We start from the raw sequence: 12,297 nt of genomic DNA, 5'->3' as shown, positions 1-12,297 counted from the left end.
AGCAGGAATTTACTTCATGAGGCATGCCATTCAATAGAGTCAAACAGACAAGACTGTCAAGCTGGCATTTTTTAGGAGCAGTAAATTTATGTCCATGCATTCAGTTACCCTGCAACTAATGTTTTGGGGACTGAACTGCGAATGCTATGAAGTAAATGGAGACTTGTGAATTAGGAGGTTTCAAACATAATGCTGATACTTGTAACGGTAGAATTTTAATTTTCAAATGCTTGGATGTTGGATGCTTAGTTTCCTGTGTGGCTCTGAAAGTCTCAACAGTACCATTAATGGAAACCCTGTGAGATACTGTGATGCATTTTTCCATCCAGGACATCAGGATAAGCTTGGAGTAGCTGAAACAAAGCTTCTTCACACTCTTCACTGGATGCTGCTGGAGGCACCTCAGGACTGCAGCAATGACCGATTCGGAGGAGACAGAGGCTCTAGTTGGGGAGGGAGCAGCAGCGCCTTTATCCACCAGGCCGAAAACCAGGGATCACCAGGACATCTCCAGCCCAGTGCCACAAATGATGATGAGGAGAATAACAGAAGGAAGTTCTTCCAGAACTCCATGGCCACAGTGGAGCTCTTTGTGTTCCTTTTTGCTCCCCTTGTCCACAGGATTAAAGTAAGTGAAACACTGGTGGGGTACTTGTGTGGAGACATCTCTGAGCAGGAAAATAATGATTCTGCATTTTAGATGGTTAGTTAATTCAGCCTACAGCGCACACTAGAAGACCACTGGAAACGTTTTAACAAGCTGGCAGAGTACCACTGCTATCAGGAAGAAGTACTTCCAGTGACATGAACAGTCACCACAGCGTCAGGCAGGCACAAAGGGAAACAAGTCTGAAGTGAGCCATTTTCAGCCCTCGGGAGTGTCAAAGATCTGTGGCCTTTGTGAAGTCTTTAGGACTCTGGCACCTGCAGAAAGGATTGTGAGCTTTAGCTTGCTCCAGTGATTCTCAACCATTGCTCAGAAGGGCCTTGCTAGCTTTTCAGGGATTCTAGCATGGGGCTGCCACTGGGATTTGTTGTTGTCATTACTAATCATCTTGATGCTAATTACCAGGAATGCATGATAGCAGTATAAGATGGCAATGGCAAAGGCAATGGAGAATTCCTTGTTCTGAAGTTGGAGCAGGCTGCAGGCTTCCTGTCTGCTGGGGTCCCTCTGGTTTTATGCTGAGTGCATCAGCTTTGCAGAGTGGTGTGATGACAAGACATTTTCTGCATGCTCTGACTCCTGTCTCTTGTCTTTAGTCTCTCTGGAGGGCTGCTGGTTAGCCTCTGTGTTTCCAGCTAGGCCTCGGAAGAGAAACTGGCTCTGGAGAGTAGGTGTTTGGAAAAGGTCTATAAAGTCATGAAGTGATGGAGGCTGTTACCTGTTCTAATCCAGCCTTGTATGCTGCAACAGTTGAAGAAGATAAGTAAAAGATACAGGAGATAAATTTTCGTTAAGGCAGATGAAAGCAGGTCTGGAGAGCTAGCTTCTTTCCCTTTTTCCCTACTTCTACTGAGTTCCTGTACAGTATTGCTCAGTTTACTTAGCCCAATTTTTTAATATTTGTTTACTAGTTCCACATTTTATCTGTAAGCTACTGGGACATGACGGGAAGAAATGCTGAATTTTTCCCAGTGCTACACAGAAATGTGGGCTGCCCTTTGAATAAATGAAACGAAACTGGAGGTAGACCCTGGCTATTAGAGATTAGGTTTCCAATTTCTTTATATTAATCTTTCTGGGATGTATTTTCCCATTTACAAGATGAGGTTAATAACAGTATCTCAGGTTTACCTTGAAAATCTCTGACATCTCTGAGTTACTGGAGTGATGAACATTGAAAAGCCCATGAAAACATGCATGTTTCTGTCATCAGAGCAAAGCTGAAAAAAGGTGAGGTAAATGAGGCATGTAACTGGCTCGCTAAGTCAGCATTGTCCCCTCTGTGTTTCACAGAAGTAGAGGTCTCAGGGGAAGAATACTCTCTGATCAGATAACCAAAGTAATGCACGTGCTCAAGGAAGATGATACATGTTTGTACAGACAGACCTAAATGATGGAATTCCTAACTTCTGAGAGGATCTCTGGATTTAGCAACATGTTTTTAAATGAGGCTTTTGGGGGAGAGGGGGGTGCATGCAGTCCTGTAACTTAACAACTGTAGATAATAGTGTTGGCATGTCACCAAAAGCTAGCAGTGCAAAGTAAGAATGCAACACATGTTACTGCTACCACTACCAAAAGCCTTGGAAGGTGCTCCTTAGTAAAAATAGTCATTAAAAACAAGCTTAGTTCTTAACAAGGCTTGTAAGCTCATTATGAGGAGACAGCACTAACGAAGAGCAGGGAATAGAAGGGCTGGAGAGCTAGAAGTAGTTAGCTCCTGCCGTTCCTTTAGCTCTGTCTGCATCATTGATTTCAGCTGCTGAGGCATGTAGAGCTATGTCAACAGGAGACGGTGGTGCAGCTATTATTATGCTGCCAAAACTGCTATTACCATGTTTGTTTGCCTTATGGGGAATAGCTGGAATATACCAATGTCAGTGTCTCCTAATGTAGATGTGACCTTAGGTCAAGTAAGTGCATACCTGCACCTTGATCCTGCTAAGATTTACTTGTGTACTAATTTAAATTATTTCAGCACTACTTGCATATGTAAAATAATGATGGCACAAGTATCAATGTCTCTGTGTTCACATAGCTCAGATACTATTAGTGCTAATAATAATATTATTGCATACTGCTATTTCATAGTAATTTGTTAGATTTCATGTTTCCTCAATTTCTACGTACTGTTTTTATATTTAGTATTCTTATTCTTTTGTGGCAAGAAATTGAAGTCTCAGAGCGTAAATCCTAAGGCTGAGATGGAATACTAAATATGAAGTGGTTATATGGTCAGAAGGGACACCTTCTGACACAGGAATGGCTTTTTCTTTTTACAGTTTAATGTCCTAGAAAAAAATGGGAGTTCATTAACTAGTATAGCAATTTCATTTGGAAAAAAACTGTTGTATATTTTTGTATTGAGATTTCCCTATTATTTTTCAATAGCTATATTTGAAATGTATTAATGTCTGCTGAGTATTGTCAGTGGCTTTTGAGGTAGCATATAATGACTACAGTACTGCCTGTGGTATCACTCATTTCTTGTAAGATCTGTGCATCAGAGAAATGACAATGCTTTTAGACTGGAAACAACTTGCTTTTGTGTGACACAACCTCTGTTGTCTCTCTAGGAGTCTGACCTGACATTTCGGTTGGCTAGTGGCCTTGTTATTTGGCAGCCTATGTGGGAACACAGGCAGCCTGAAGTTTCTGCCTTCAACGCCCTTGTAAAACCGATCAGGAATATCGTTACAGGTCTGTGACTTTGCTGTGGTAATGTAGCTCCTGAGAGCTGGGAAGCCTCTCCTTTGTTTGCCTGATACTGCCTTGCGTTCTGTAGCCATCATATTTGAAGGAATATGTTAACCCTGCAGGAACTAGTCAAACTTTAGGGAAGTGATTGTGCCCCTGTACTTGGCACTGGTGAGGCCACACCTTGAATACTGTATTCAGTTTTGGGCCCGTCACTACAAGAAGTTGAGTTGACAACATTGAGTTGCTGGAGCATGTCCAGAGAAGGGCAGCGAAGCTGGTGAGGGATCTGGAGCACAAGTCTGATGAGGAGTGACTGAGGGAATTGGCATTGTTTAGTCTGGAGAAGAGGAGGCTGAGGGGAGACCTTGTCGCTCTCTACAACTGCCTGAAGGGGGGTTGTGGTGAGGTGGCTGTTGGTCTTTTCTCACAAGTAACTAGCAATAGGACAAGAGGAAATGGCCTCAAGCTGCGCCAGGGGAGGTTTAGACTAGATATTAGGAAAAATTTCTTCACTGAGAGAGTGGTCAGGCATTGGAGCAGGCTGCCCGGGGAGGTGGTGGAGTCACCATCACTGGAAGTGTTCAAAAAGCCTGCAGATGTGGTGCTTTGGGACATGGTTTAGTGGGCATGGTGGTGTCAGGATGATGTTTGGACTTGATGTTCTTAAAGGTCTTTTCCAACCTTAATGATTCTGTGAAACCTTTGAGAGTAGTTTAGTTTGTTTCCCCTCAGAATCAACTGACATTTGTCTAATAATTAAATAGGAGATGAGAGAGAAATCACAATTAAGAAATGAGAAACTCTTCAGCAAGGTTATCATTTCCCATCAGATTCCTATCTCTGTTTCACCATATCTTCCTTAGTTACTAAGAAGGGCAAAGGCAGTATCTACCAGCAGCCTGATGCAGGTGGGGAGGGCTTTCCTAGACTAGCACTGGACAAAAATTAACAGTGAAAAGCACACAGTTGGCAGTGTAGGTTCTCTTCCAATCTAAAATTCATATTTCAGCACGTTCTGAAGTTAAAGGAGTTTCAAGAGGCTCCAAAGAAGGCTTAGGTTGTGAATTCACTTTTGCATTTTGGAAGGAGTTGCTTGTCCTTTGTACTTTGGCCATAATGACACTGGAGTTAGGTGCTTAGGCTTGCAAGCCTTTGTGTCTGGCCAAGTTCTAAAAACAACCCCCAACTTTATAACTTTTTTGGTTTTTTAGACAATAGTTTTGCATAATTCCTACAAGGTAGTGTCTTGAACGTGTGCTGGGTATATCGCTGTGGCATTGCTTGCTTGTTCTCATAAGCACGGAACTGTAATTTTCACAGTAGTGAAAATGTAGTTTGCTAAATCAGGTTTTTCTGATGACAAGTCATTTTGGGGGTCACATTTTGTTCTGAAGGCTTTGTAGGCCTCTGGGACAGTCCAGAGTTGAAAAGATTCAAGTCTTTCAAATGATTTAAATCTGTCTTTGACATCTAGCTCTTCCTCCCTCTGCTTCAAATTCTGGGATTAAAAAATAGGATTTCAGCCCTGGAACTAACAAAAGGAATTAGTCCTAAGTTTTCTTTGACTGTTGGAATTTTTTCCATAGATGGTCAGAGCATGGTCAGAATATCCCTAATGAATAACTTCATCAGAGTAAAGTCTGAAATGAAAATACTCTGTTATGTTTTGGAAATGTTTTCAGCAGAATGGAAATAGAAATTGGAATGAGGTTCTTGATATCAAGGAAGATTCTGCTATCTTAGCATTGTTGTCTCAAATTGGGACAAAAAAGTTAAATGTCCTTAAATTTTCCTTCAAACAACAAATTCAAAAAAATCTACTGAAGAAGCTTTCAAATGTTTTGTTTGGAATCGGTCTGATAGGAAGTCACACCTGAATGGCTTGTGATGTGACAGGATTTCAAGAATTGTCATCCTAGTCTTTGTGATGCCCTTGTTCTTTTACAGTATCGCTGATCAAACTTTCTGTATGACATTCGTGTGTTTTCTGTGATGAAGGCATAGGTCCAACTGGAAATCAGAATGCATTCTGAGGGATGTAACCTAGAAAAGAAGCTGAATATATGTGAAAATAGGAGGAAGAAGATCTCAAAAATAAAAGGCACTAGTATGGACAGGAAGACACAATTTGATGCCAAATGGACTTAGGATAAAATTTAATTTTAAAGAAATAGAGATTCTCAGTAGACAATGTTATTGACAACACAATTGAAAGAATTGTGCAAAAATTAAAACAATCCTTTTTTCTTTTCATTTTACGGCTGTGCCTTAATGCCTAGGAAGTCTGCAGCAGAGAGATGCTGCTTTGGGTTTGTTTTTGTTTTCTGGTTTATCCTTTCAGTAGTACATTTTAATATTCGAGGTGATTCCTGAAATGTCTTCCTTTTGACTTCTTTTCTCAGCTAAGAGAAGTTCACCCACCAACAATCAGAGCATGACTTGTGAATCCCCTAATCTGGATAGTGGACGTACCGAGGTAAGTTCTATACTAAGATTAGACAAGCTTGAATAAGGAGCTGAGGGAGGAAATTAATATTGAGACAGAACTTGCAGTTACCGCCCTAAAGTATTCCATCTCCAGAATTACAGTTCTTCACAATTCTTCCGAAGGCTCCCAACTTTTGTCTGCGGTGGAACCAAAGGGTATTGAGTATAATTGTCAGGATCTCCTTGGCCTTGCCCTGTCTTTATAGGATGGAAGCCTGATCTTATGTATTTTCTTGGGCAAGAACCCTCTCTTACCCTTTGCCTGTACAATGTATAGTACTGAGAAGCCCCAGGCTTGATGAGTTTCTCCATGGTATTACCATAGTATTATGGTATAAGTAATAGTCATGTCTAAGCAGAAATTGCAGTAAGAAAACTAATATGGGAGGGAGAAATGTGTTTATATACCTATTTCCTTTTATTAAAACTATCCAAAGGGACTACAGGTGGTCTGTGAGACAACCCAGCCAGATTCTGTACCTCCAAAGGCCACTGTTTCAGCATGTCATCGTGGAAATTCCTTGGATGGAAGCATATCCTCCCAAACCTCTCAGGAGAGAGGTACCGCACATCCCAGGTACAAAGCCCTTCAGCAGAAAGTTAGGCTGGTGTGACTCAATGGTGGAGGTCACAGAAGTCCTTTATCTTGAATCTGCTGTTGTCCGTACACGCCAAGGGTGCTGGATGTTTATCTCAAACTCTTAATTCAACAAATATCAGTTCTGGGTGATGAACAAGGTGGTGACACTTGATATTCAATGCCACTTTCATTGGAGAAATCGCTAGCTGGCCTGTTGGGACAGTTTCTTTCGTCTTTTCTAGTATGTTGGTTTCTTGTAATTAAAGACACTAACAACCTGCAGATTCAACCTTCCTTAGCTAGATTCAGCGTCAGGCAGATGGTGTCTTTTCTGGCTTCCTTTTGGTCACATTTTCTTTGCCTTTAGCAAAGGATTTTTGCAAGCCTCTGTCCGTTGCCTTCCATTATGCTTTCTCTGCATCCTGCTGCTTAGCTTGCTTTAGACTACTGGCCCAAAGGAACAGACTAACAAAGAAGCACAGCCATGCAAACATTCTCACAGCTTGCCCTGCGGAGCTCAGGCCATGATTTTCCAGCATGTCACTGATAAATGAACTTCTTTTAATCTAGATTTGGGGAGGTAAAGATAGAACCAGATTTTCAGTAGTGCTGGATAGTCTGTAGTGACATAAGTAAATTAGGTTGATGAGTGTTTTCAGGGGATGGAGAGGGAGGGAAGCCTATCTATATTTTTAGGTCTCTGGATTTGGGAATGTCATTTAGGCTCCTCCTGAAAATTTTGGTCCTGATGCTTATCTCTCTTGGGAAACGTCACATCCAAAACACTGCAGTGTCTTAAGAAATTGCTTCGTTACAGAGACAGAAGAAATGTGGTATGGAGTGGGTTTCTGGATATAATCTAGGAATGGTCCTGGTTTTTCAAAAAGGGGATTGATGCACCGTTTCACTGGTGGAAGGGGCAAAGTTATTCTCTAGGGCTCTGATCCCATCAGGAGGCTTCCCTCTGGATTTTGTATCGAGCCTGCTGTCAGTTCTGGGTCTTCATTTAATTTGTATTGATGTGAGCCAGTAAAACTGAAGTGGGGGACACAACTGCCTTTCTATGTATGAACACTACAGCTCAGAGAGTGCATAGCCATAAAAAAAAAAAAGCAGCCTTTTAAGAACACTGCATCAGGTGATCAATTTGTCAAGCTGAGTCTGGTTGTTGCTATGGGGACGAAGCTTCAGACAGGCTTTGAAGAGAGCATCATTATGTCTCCTCATTTGCAGGACTCATCGATCAGTTAAAACTGTACAGGGAGCTTTGGTTGCCAAGCAACAGACAGCTGGGGAGCAAATGTTGTTTACTTCTATGTACCAACAGCCGCACTATTCCTTTGTCCTTGGGCCGGAGTTGAAGGAAGGCTGCCTTTCCACTCTGCCTGCAGTCACAGGCAGCCAAGAGCTGGTCATACAGATACTGGGTTTCCTTCTAAATGAAGCACAGAATTTAATTTCTGGTTCCTCAGACACTTCTTGAGCAAATTGCTTGTTCCTCTAATTCTGGCTAATAATCCCTGCTCCACTCAGTGAAATTCTCCATTTACAGATGATACAGTTTAACACTGAAGCAAATAAAGGCACAAGCCCTTTATGCAGCTGCTGTCTTGAACATGCTGCCTGGGAAATAGACTTTGCAGGAAGGACTTCAGTGACAAATATTTCATAAGGAGAACACGCCTTGCTCCAGGCTGTGTTGTTCTTCAGGTTTCCCTATGTTTAGGCTCAGGCACTGATCTGGGTCCTGCAAAGTGACCAGGGAGCAATGCATCATCCTTTGCTCATTTGCTAGTGAGGTGAAGGACTTTATTTCTTTTGCTGGGATGCTTTGAGTATCCCAGCTATCCTTATGTTTTTTTTTTATGGGGTGCATCTATGCAGCACAATCTTGACTGTGCCAAAAGCAGCCTTCACATCAGGTTTATGAGGAAAACTGTGTATTTCCATTTACCTTTATCATTATTTTCTGCTTCCTAATTCAGTTTTTCAGTTTTTTGTAACAACTCGTTTTCAAGTCATCAAACTTGTAACATTTTTACCTTGAATATAGCACTAGGGGAGAAGCTTTGAATCTATAGATTGCAGATAGTGACATATGCTGACACAGACGGGCAGGTCTGCAGTTGCCAAGTGCCTTCAACATTGGCCTGTGGGGCTGGCAGCAAACCAGCTCCTGCAGGTTTGTGTTGTAGGTGCACACATCGCTCCAAGCCCAGCCTTGCCACCTGCACCCCCGTTTCCGAGCATGTAATATGGAGCGGTGTTCATGTGATTCCAAATGGTGCCAACGTTCACTGCACACCTCTTTTGCCAGTCCTGTATCTGCCTTGGATGCACAGGGCAGCTTTGTGGCACTGGGCAGCCATCCAGCAAAGCACTTTACGCATGCACTTCGCTTCAAGTGCTTAGAGGTTCCACTGGGCAATATTGCCACTTGTTCCCTAATGCTTTGCTGGACTGTGGCCTTGGACGCCTCTGTTCAGAACGTGGTGGTACCCAGCTGGAGATGGGGGTGTCCTTGCCAATGCTGTTTGCACGTTATTTGCAAGAAGTACTCGGTTCACAGAGGTGTGTTTCTAAGACCCCGGAGCACAAACATTCAAATTGTGTACTTCCACAGGCAAAAAAATAATAGATCTCCAGAGTTCCTGCCCTACCCTCCACATTTCACACCTTCTTTTGCCATGTGATTCTCATTCCTTCAACTCCCTTTCACTGCTGCTTTTCTGACAGATTGTCTCCTAACAGCTAGTGACTGTACAGAAGGTAGATCAGGCCACTTGTACTCTGCTGGGAGGGAAGTGGTATAAAACGCAAATAGTAAGACTTGGGACAATTTACTGCGGTAAGATTGGCTCTGAAAACAGATATGATGCCTTTGAAATCTGAAATCTCTGGAGCCTCATTTCTGAGGCTTACTACAGACATCCTGCTTTTGTGTGCAGTAAGTTCTACAATACTTAGGAAATGCCATACTAAAACCCATCAGGAAATGACACCACCTGAAAGGCAGAAGAATCATTGTGAAGGCTAAAAATGGTCCTTTTCTCCAGCACATCTTGGCAAAGAGTGTCCATAACAGTAACTTTTACTTGTATAAGAATCAATTTAATTGGCTTGAAGGTTTAACTAACTTAGCTGCTCTTCCTGGTCCTTCTTAAGTAAGGCCTGATGTGTACAAATGTAAACCACTCCTAAATATATATTACTAGTATGTGAACAGCAGATTCCTAAGGGTTGTTTGTTTCCAGCTGAAGAAATTATTCAGTTAGTGCAGGTGCTGGAGGCTTCAGACCACAGTTTAAGAAAGCAACCCTGTCCAAGAAAACACTTAACAAAACATGTACTTGAGTCCTCTAGGGAGCTGAAAGCTAGATATCCACTTACATGTCTTCAGTAATGCTTTCCTCAGTCAGGACCTTAGTCCCAAAGGGTCAGTGTCAAATGTCCTGGCAGGCTCAGCCAACCGCAGCTGTGTACACATCCTCGTGATTTCTGCACTTGGCAGGAGAATGAGGATGGCTTACAGCTCTTGATGAGTCGCTAAATTTTAGGCCTTTTAGTAGAGCTCTTGGGCCTTTTGGGGTGGACCAGCATGTATGCTAGGACAGAACTGGTTTCCAGCATCAGAGAAAATTTTGTGGTATCGAGAGTGACCCCTCAAGAGCAGCTGAACATACAAACTTGACAGATCATTGTTGAGTGGTTCTTTATTCAGAGCGCTGAGTATCTAAGGGCTAAGGAGTCTGACTAACATTTCTACTCCTACTTTTTGGAACAGGGTGTCCTTGGTGATCCCACCATGCCAGAAGTCTCGCTATGCCACATACTTTGATGTGGCAGTGTTGCGCTGCCTGCTGCAGCCACATTGGTCCGAGGAGGGCACACAGTGGTCACTAATGTACTACCTGCAGAGGCTGAGGCATATGCTACAGGAAAAGCCAGAGAAACCACCTGAGCCAGAGATCACCCCTTTACCAAGACCTCGCAGCAGCTCCATGGTGGCTGCTGCACCCTCTCTGGTGAATACCCACAAAACTCAGGTAAGCAGTTGCCATCAATAAGAAAATAGCAGCTGTAGTGGTGGTGCTGGGAAGTGATGGCTGGACAAGTAGTGAAAAGCACAGCTTTGGTGTTGGTTAAACTGCCTGGAGGTCGGATACGTGCATCGACTCAGAAAGAGGCCCTGAGAACAATGAAGGTTTTGGAGGCAGAATCTGGTGCAGGGAGTCAGAGCTGGTGACTGCTGAAAGCTTGAGGGTTGATTTGGGATAATTAATCTAGAGTGAACTGTGATAACGTTATTTTTTAATGTGAGAATATACTAATGTAGTTGTCAGAAGAAATCAGACTGCCTTTGCATTTACGGTGTAATGCTCAGGACTCACTGAGTTTCTTTGGTGTAACCTTTCAAAAGAGAGAAAAGGAATTGCTCTTGGTACAGCACTGCACGCTCCAGGCAAATACTTGGGTTAAAATATTGGAACAGCCTTTGCAAACAGTGGCAGTGAGAAATGCCCTCCATGTTGTTACCTCTTCTCCTGCTGTTATTCTCACTGTGTAACTTTTACCCTTATATTTGCTAACAAAACCTCAGTAGACAAACTGTCCTAATAAGTGTCAGGACATGCTCCTTGTTTTGCTGGAAAAGGAGCCCCAGACTCCTGACCTTGGTGTACCTTTGTGTTACAGCTTAAATGTTTTTTTTTTCTTTTGGGTAGCTCTCTCTTTTTCCAGGGATAAAATGGGGATGATGCTGCAGTTTCAGTTAATCTCCTTGTTGATTTGTGCTACTTTTAGGTTGTGCATTCTTCTCCCATCATGTGGGCTTTTAACGGCAAATTCTCATTTACCAAGTTGATGGAACTGCCTAACAAAATTTAATACAGATTCTATTTTTGCAATCCAATTTTATGACACACCTCAAGGAAAAGACTCTATCTTCTGTTAATGTTGCTGTGAAATGCCTTTTTTGACTTGGAACTCTCAGAATTTTTGGTGTGTTTTCTTAAAATCCCTGCTTTCAGTATTGTAGAGCTCTTGCAGTTTTTGACTTGTCATTTTTTAAGGGAGAAAGGTGAAATATCTGTTCTTCTCTACAGCCCAGGTGCTCATAAACCAGAAGACAAGTATAAACAATGTAAATATTAGTACTGTTATTTTTGATCTCAGGATTTTATAGCCATTCCTATGATTTTTATGAGGGCTGATGGTTACTTGTAGTTTTAAGGGCTCAGCAGCAGCTGTGTTGTTTAAACCGTATTATACTTTAGTGTCATTTCTATAAAATGTTGCCTGTTTCATCCCTGTAAAAGCTTGACATTCTTCATAAAGGCCAGGTGACATGAATTACTCTTCAGTCTTAATCTACCTTTGCATGGGGATTTTATAGGATTTCTGTGCATGTACAGAAAATCCTCCTTGACATCATCTGCTGGAGGAGGAATTGGAAGATATTGCTGTTGATGTGGTTCCCTGTTTCCATGCATATACTGTCCCTTTACCTTTGCTCATAACAACCCGGTTATTTTTCACATTAACGAGTTTAGCTACTAGTGCAGCAGGGAGTGCAGTCAGTGATTCTTAGCATGGTGGCAGCATGAATGGGATTGTCCTCCACAGGCACAGTTTGCACTAGTATGCCGGTTCTTGTCTATACAGTGAGACACTTCTCTCCTTTCACACACTTAGCTATTTCTTGCTTTTCCAGGCTGTTTCTCTTGTAGAAGATTCCTTTGCTCAGTTGCTCCTCACTAACATTTTTCTGTTAAATCCATTTGGCAATTCCACTGGGTACTTTCTAGCTGTTAATGTGAGGATTCTGTCCAGGGCATTCTTCCCTCCAGGGCTAGGTTTAATT

General features: G+C 42.3%; 1 protein-coding gene across 1 annotated transcript in view; it reads left to right on the top strand.

Annotated features, from left to right (window-relative positions):
* Positions 1-12,297, top strand: part of UNC80 (unc-80 homolog (C. elegans)) — a 130,592-nt gene that overhangs the window by 9,157 nt on the left and 109,138 nt on the right. Inside the window, exons 4-8 of the mRNA XM_010282051.1 lie at positions 330-628; positions 3,244-3,367; positions 5,770-5,843; positions 6,292-6,431; positions 10,219-10,480. Of these exons, the coding sequence (XP_010280353.1) occupies positions 330-628; positions 3,244-3,367; positions 5,770-5,843; positions 6,292-6,431; positions 10,219-10,480 (899 nt within the window). The remainder of the gene's footprint in view (positions 1-329; positions 629-3,243; positions 3,368-5,769; positions 5,844-6,291; positions 6,432-10,218; positions 10,481-12,297) is intronic.

The sequence above is a fragment of the Phaethon lepturus genome, unplaced genomic scaffold (assembly GCF_000687285.1).
Source record: "Phaethon lepturus isolate BGI_N335 unplaced genomic scaffold, ASM68728v1 scaffold29392, whole genome shotgun sequence".
Taxonomy (NCBI): Eukaryota; Metazoa; Chordata; class Aves; order Phaethontiformes; family Phaethontidae; genus Phaethon; species Phaethon lepturus.
This window is presented reverse-complemented; position numbering and strand designations above follow the sequence as displayed.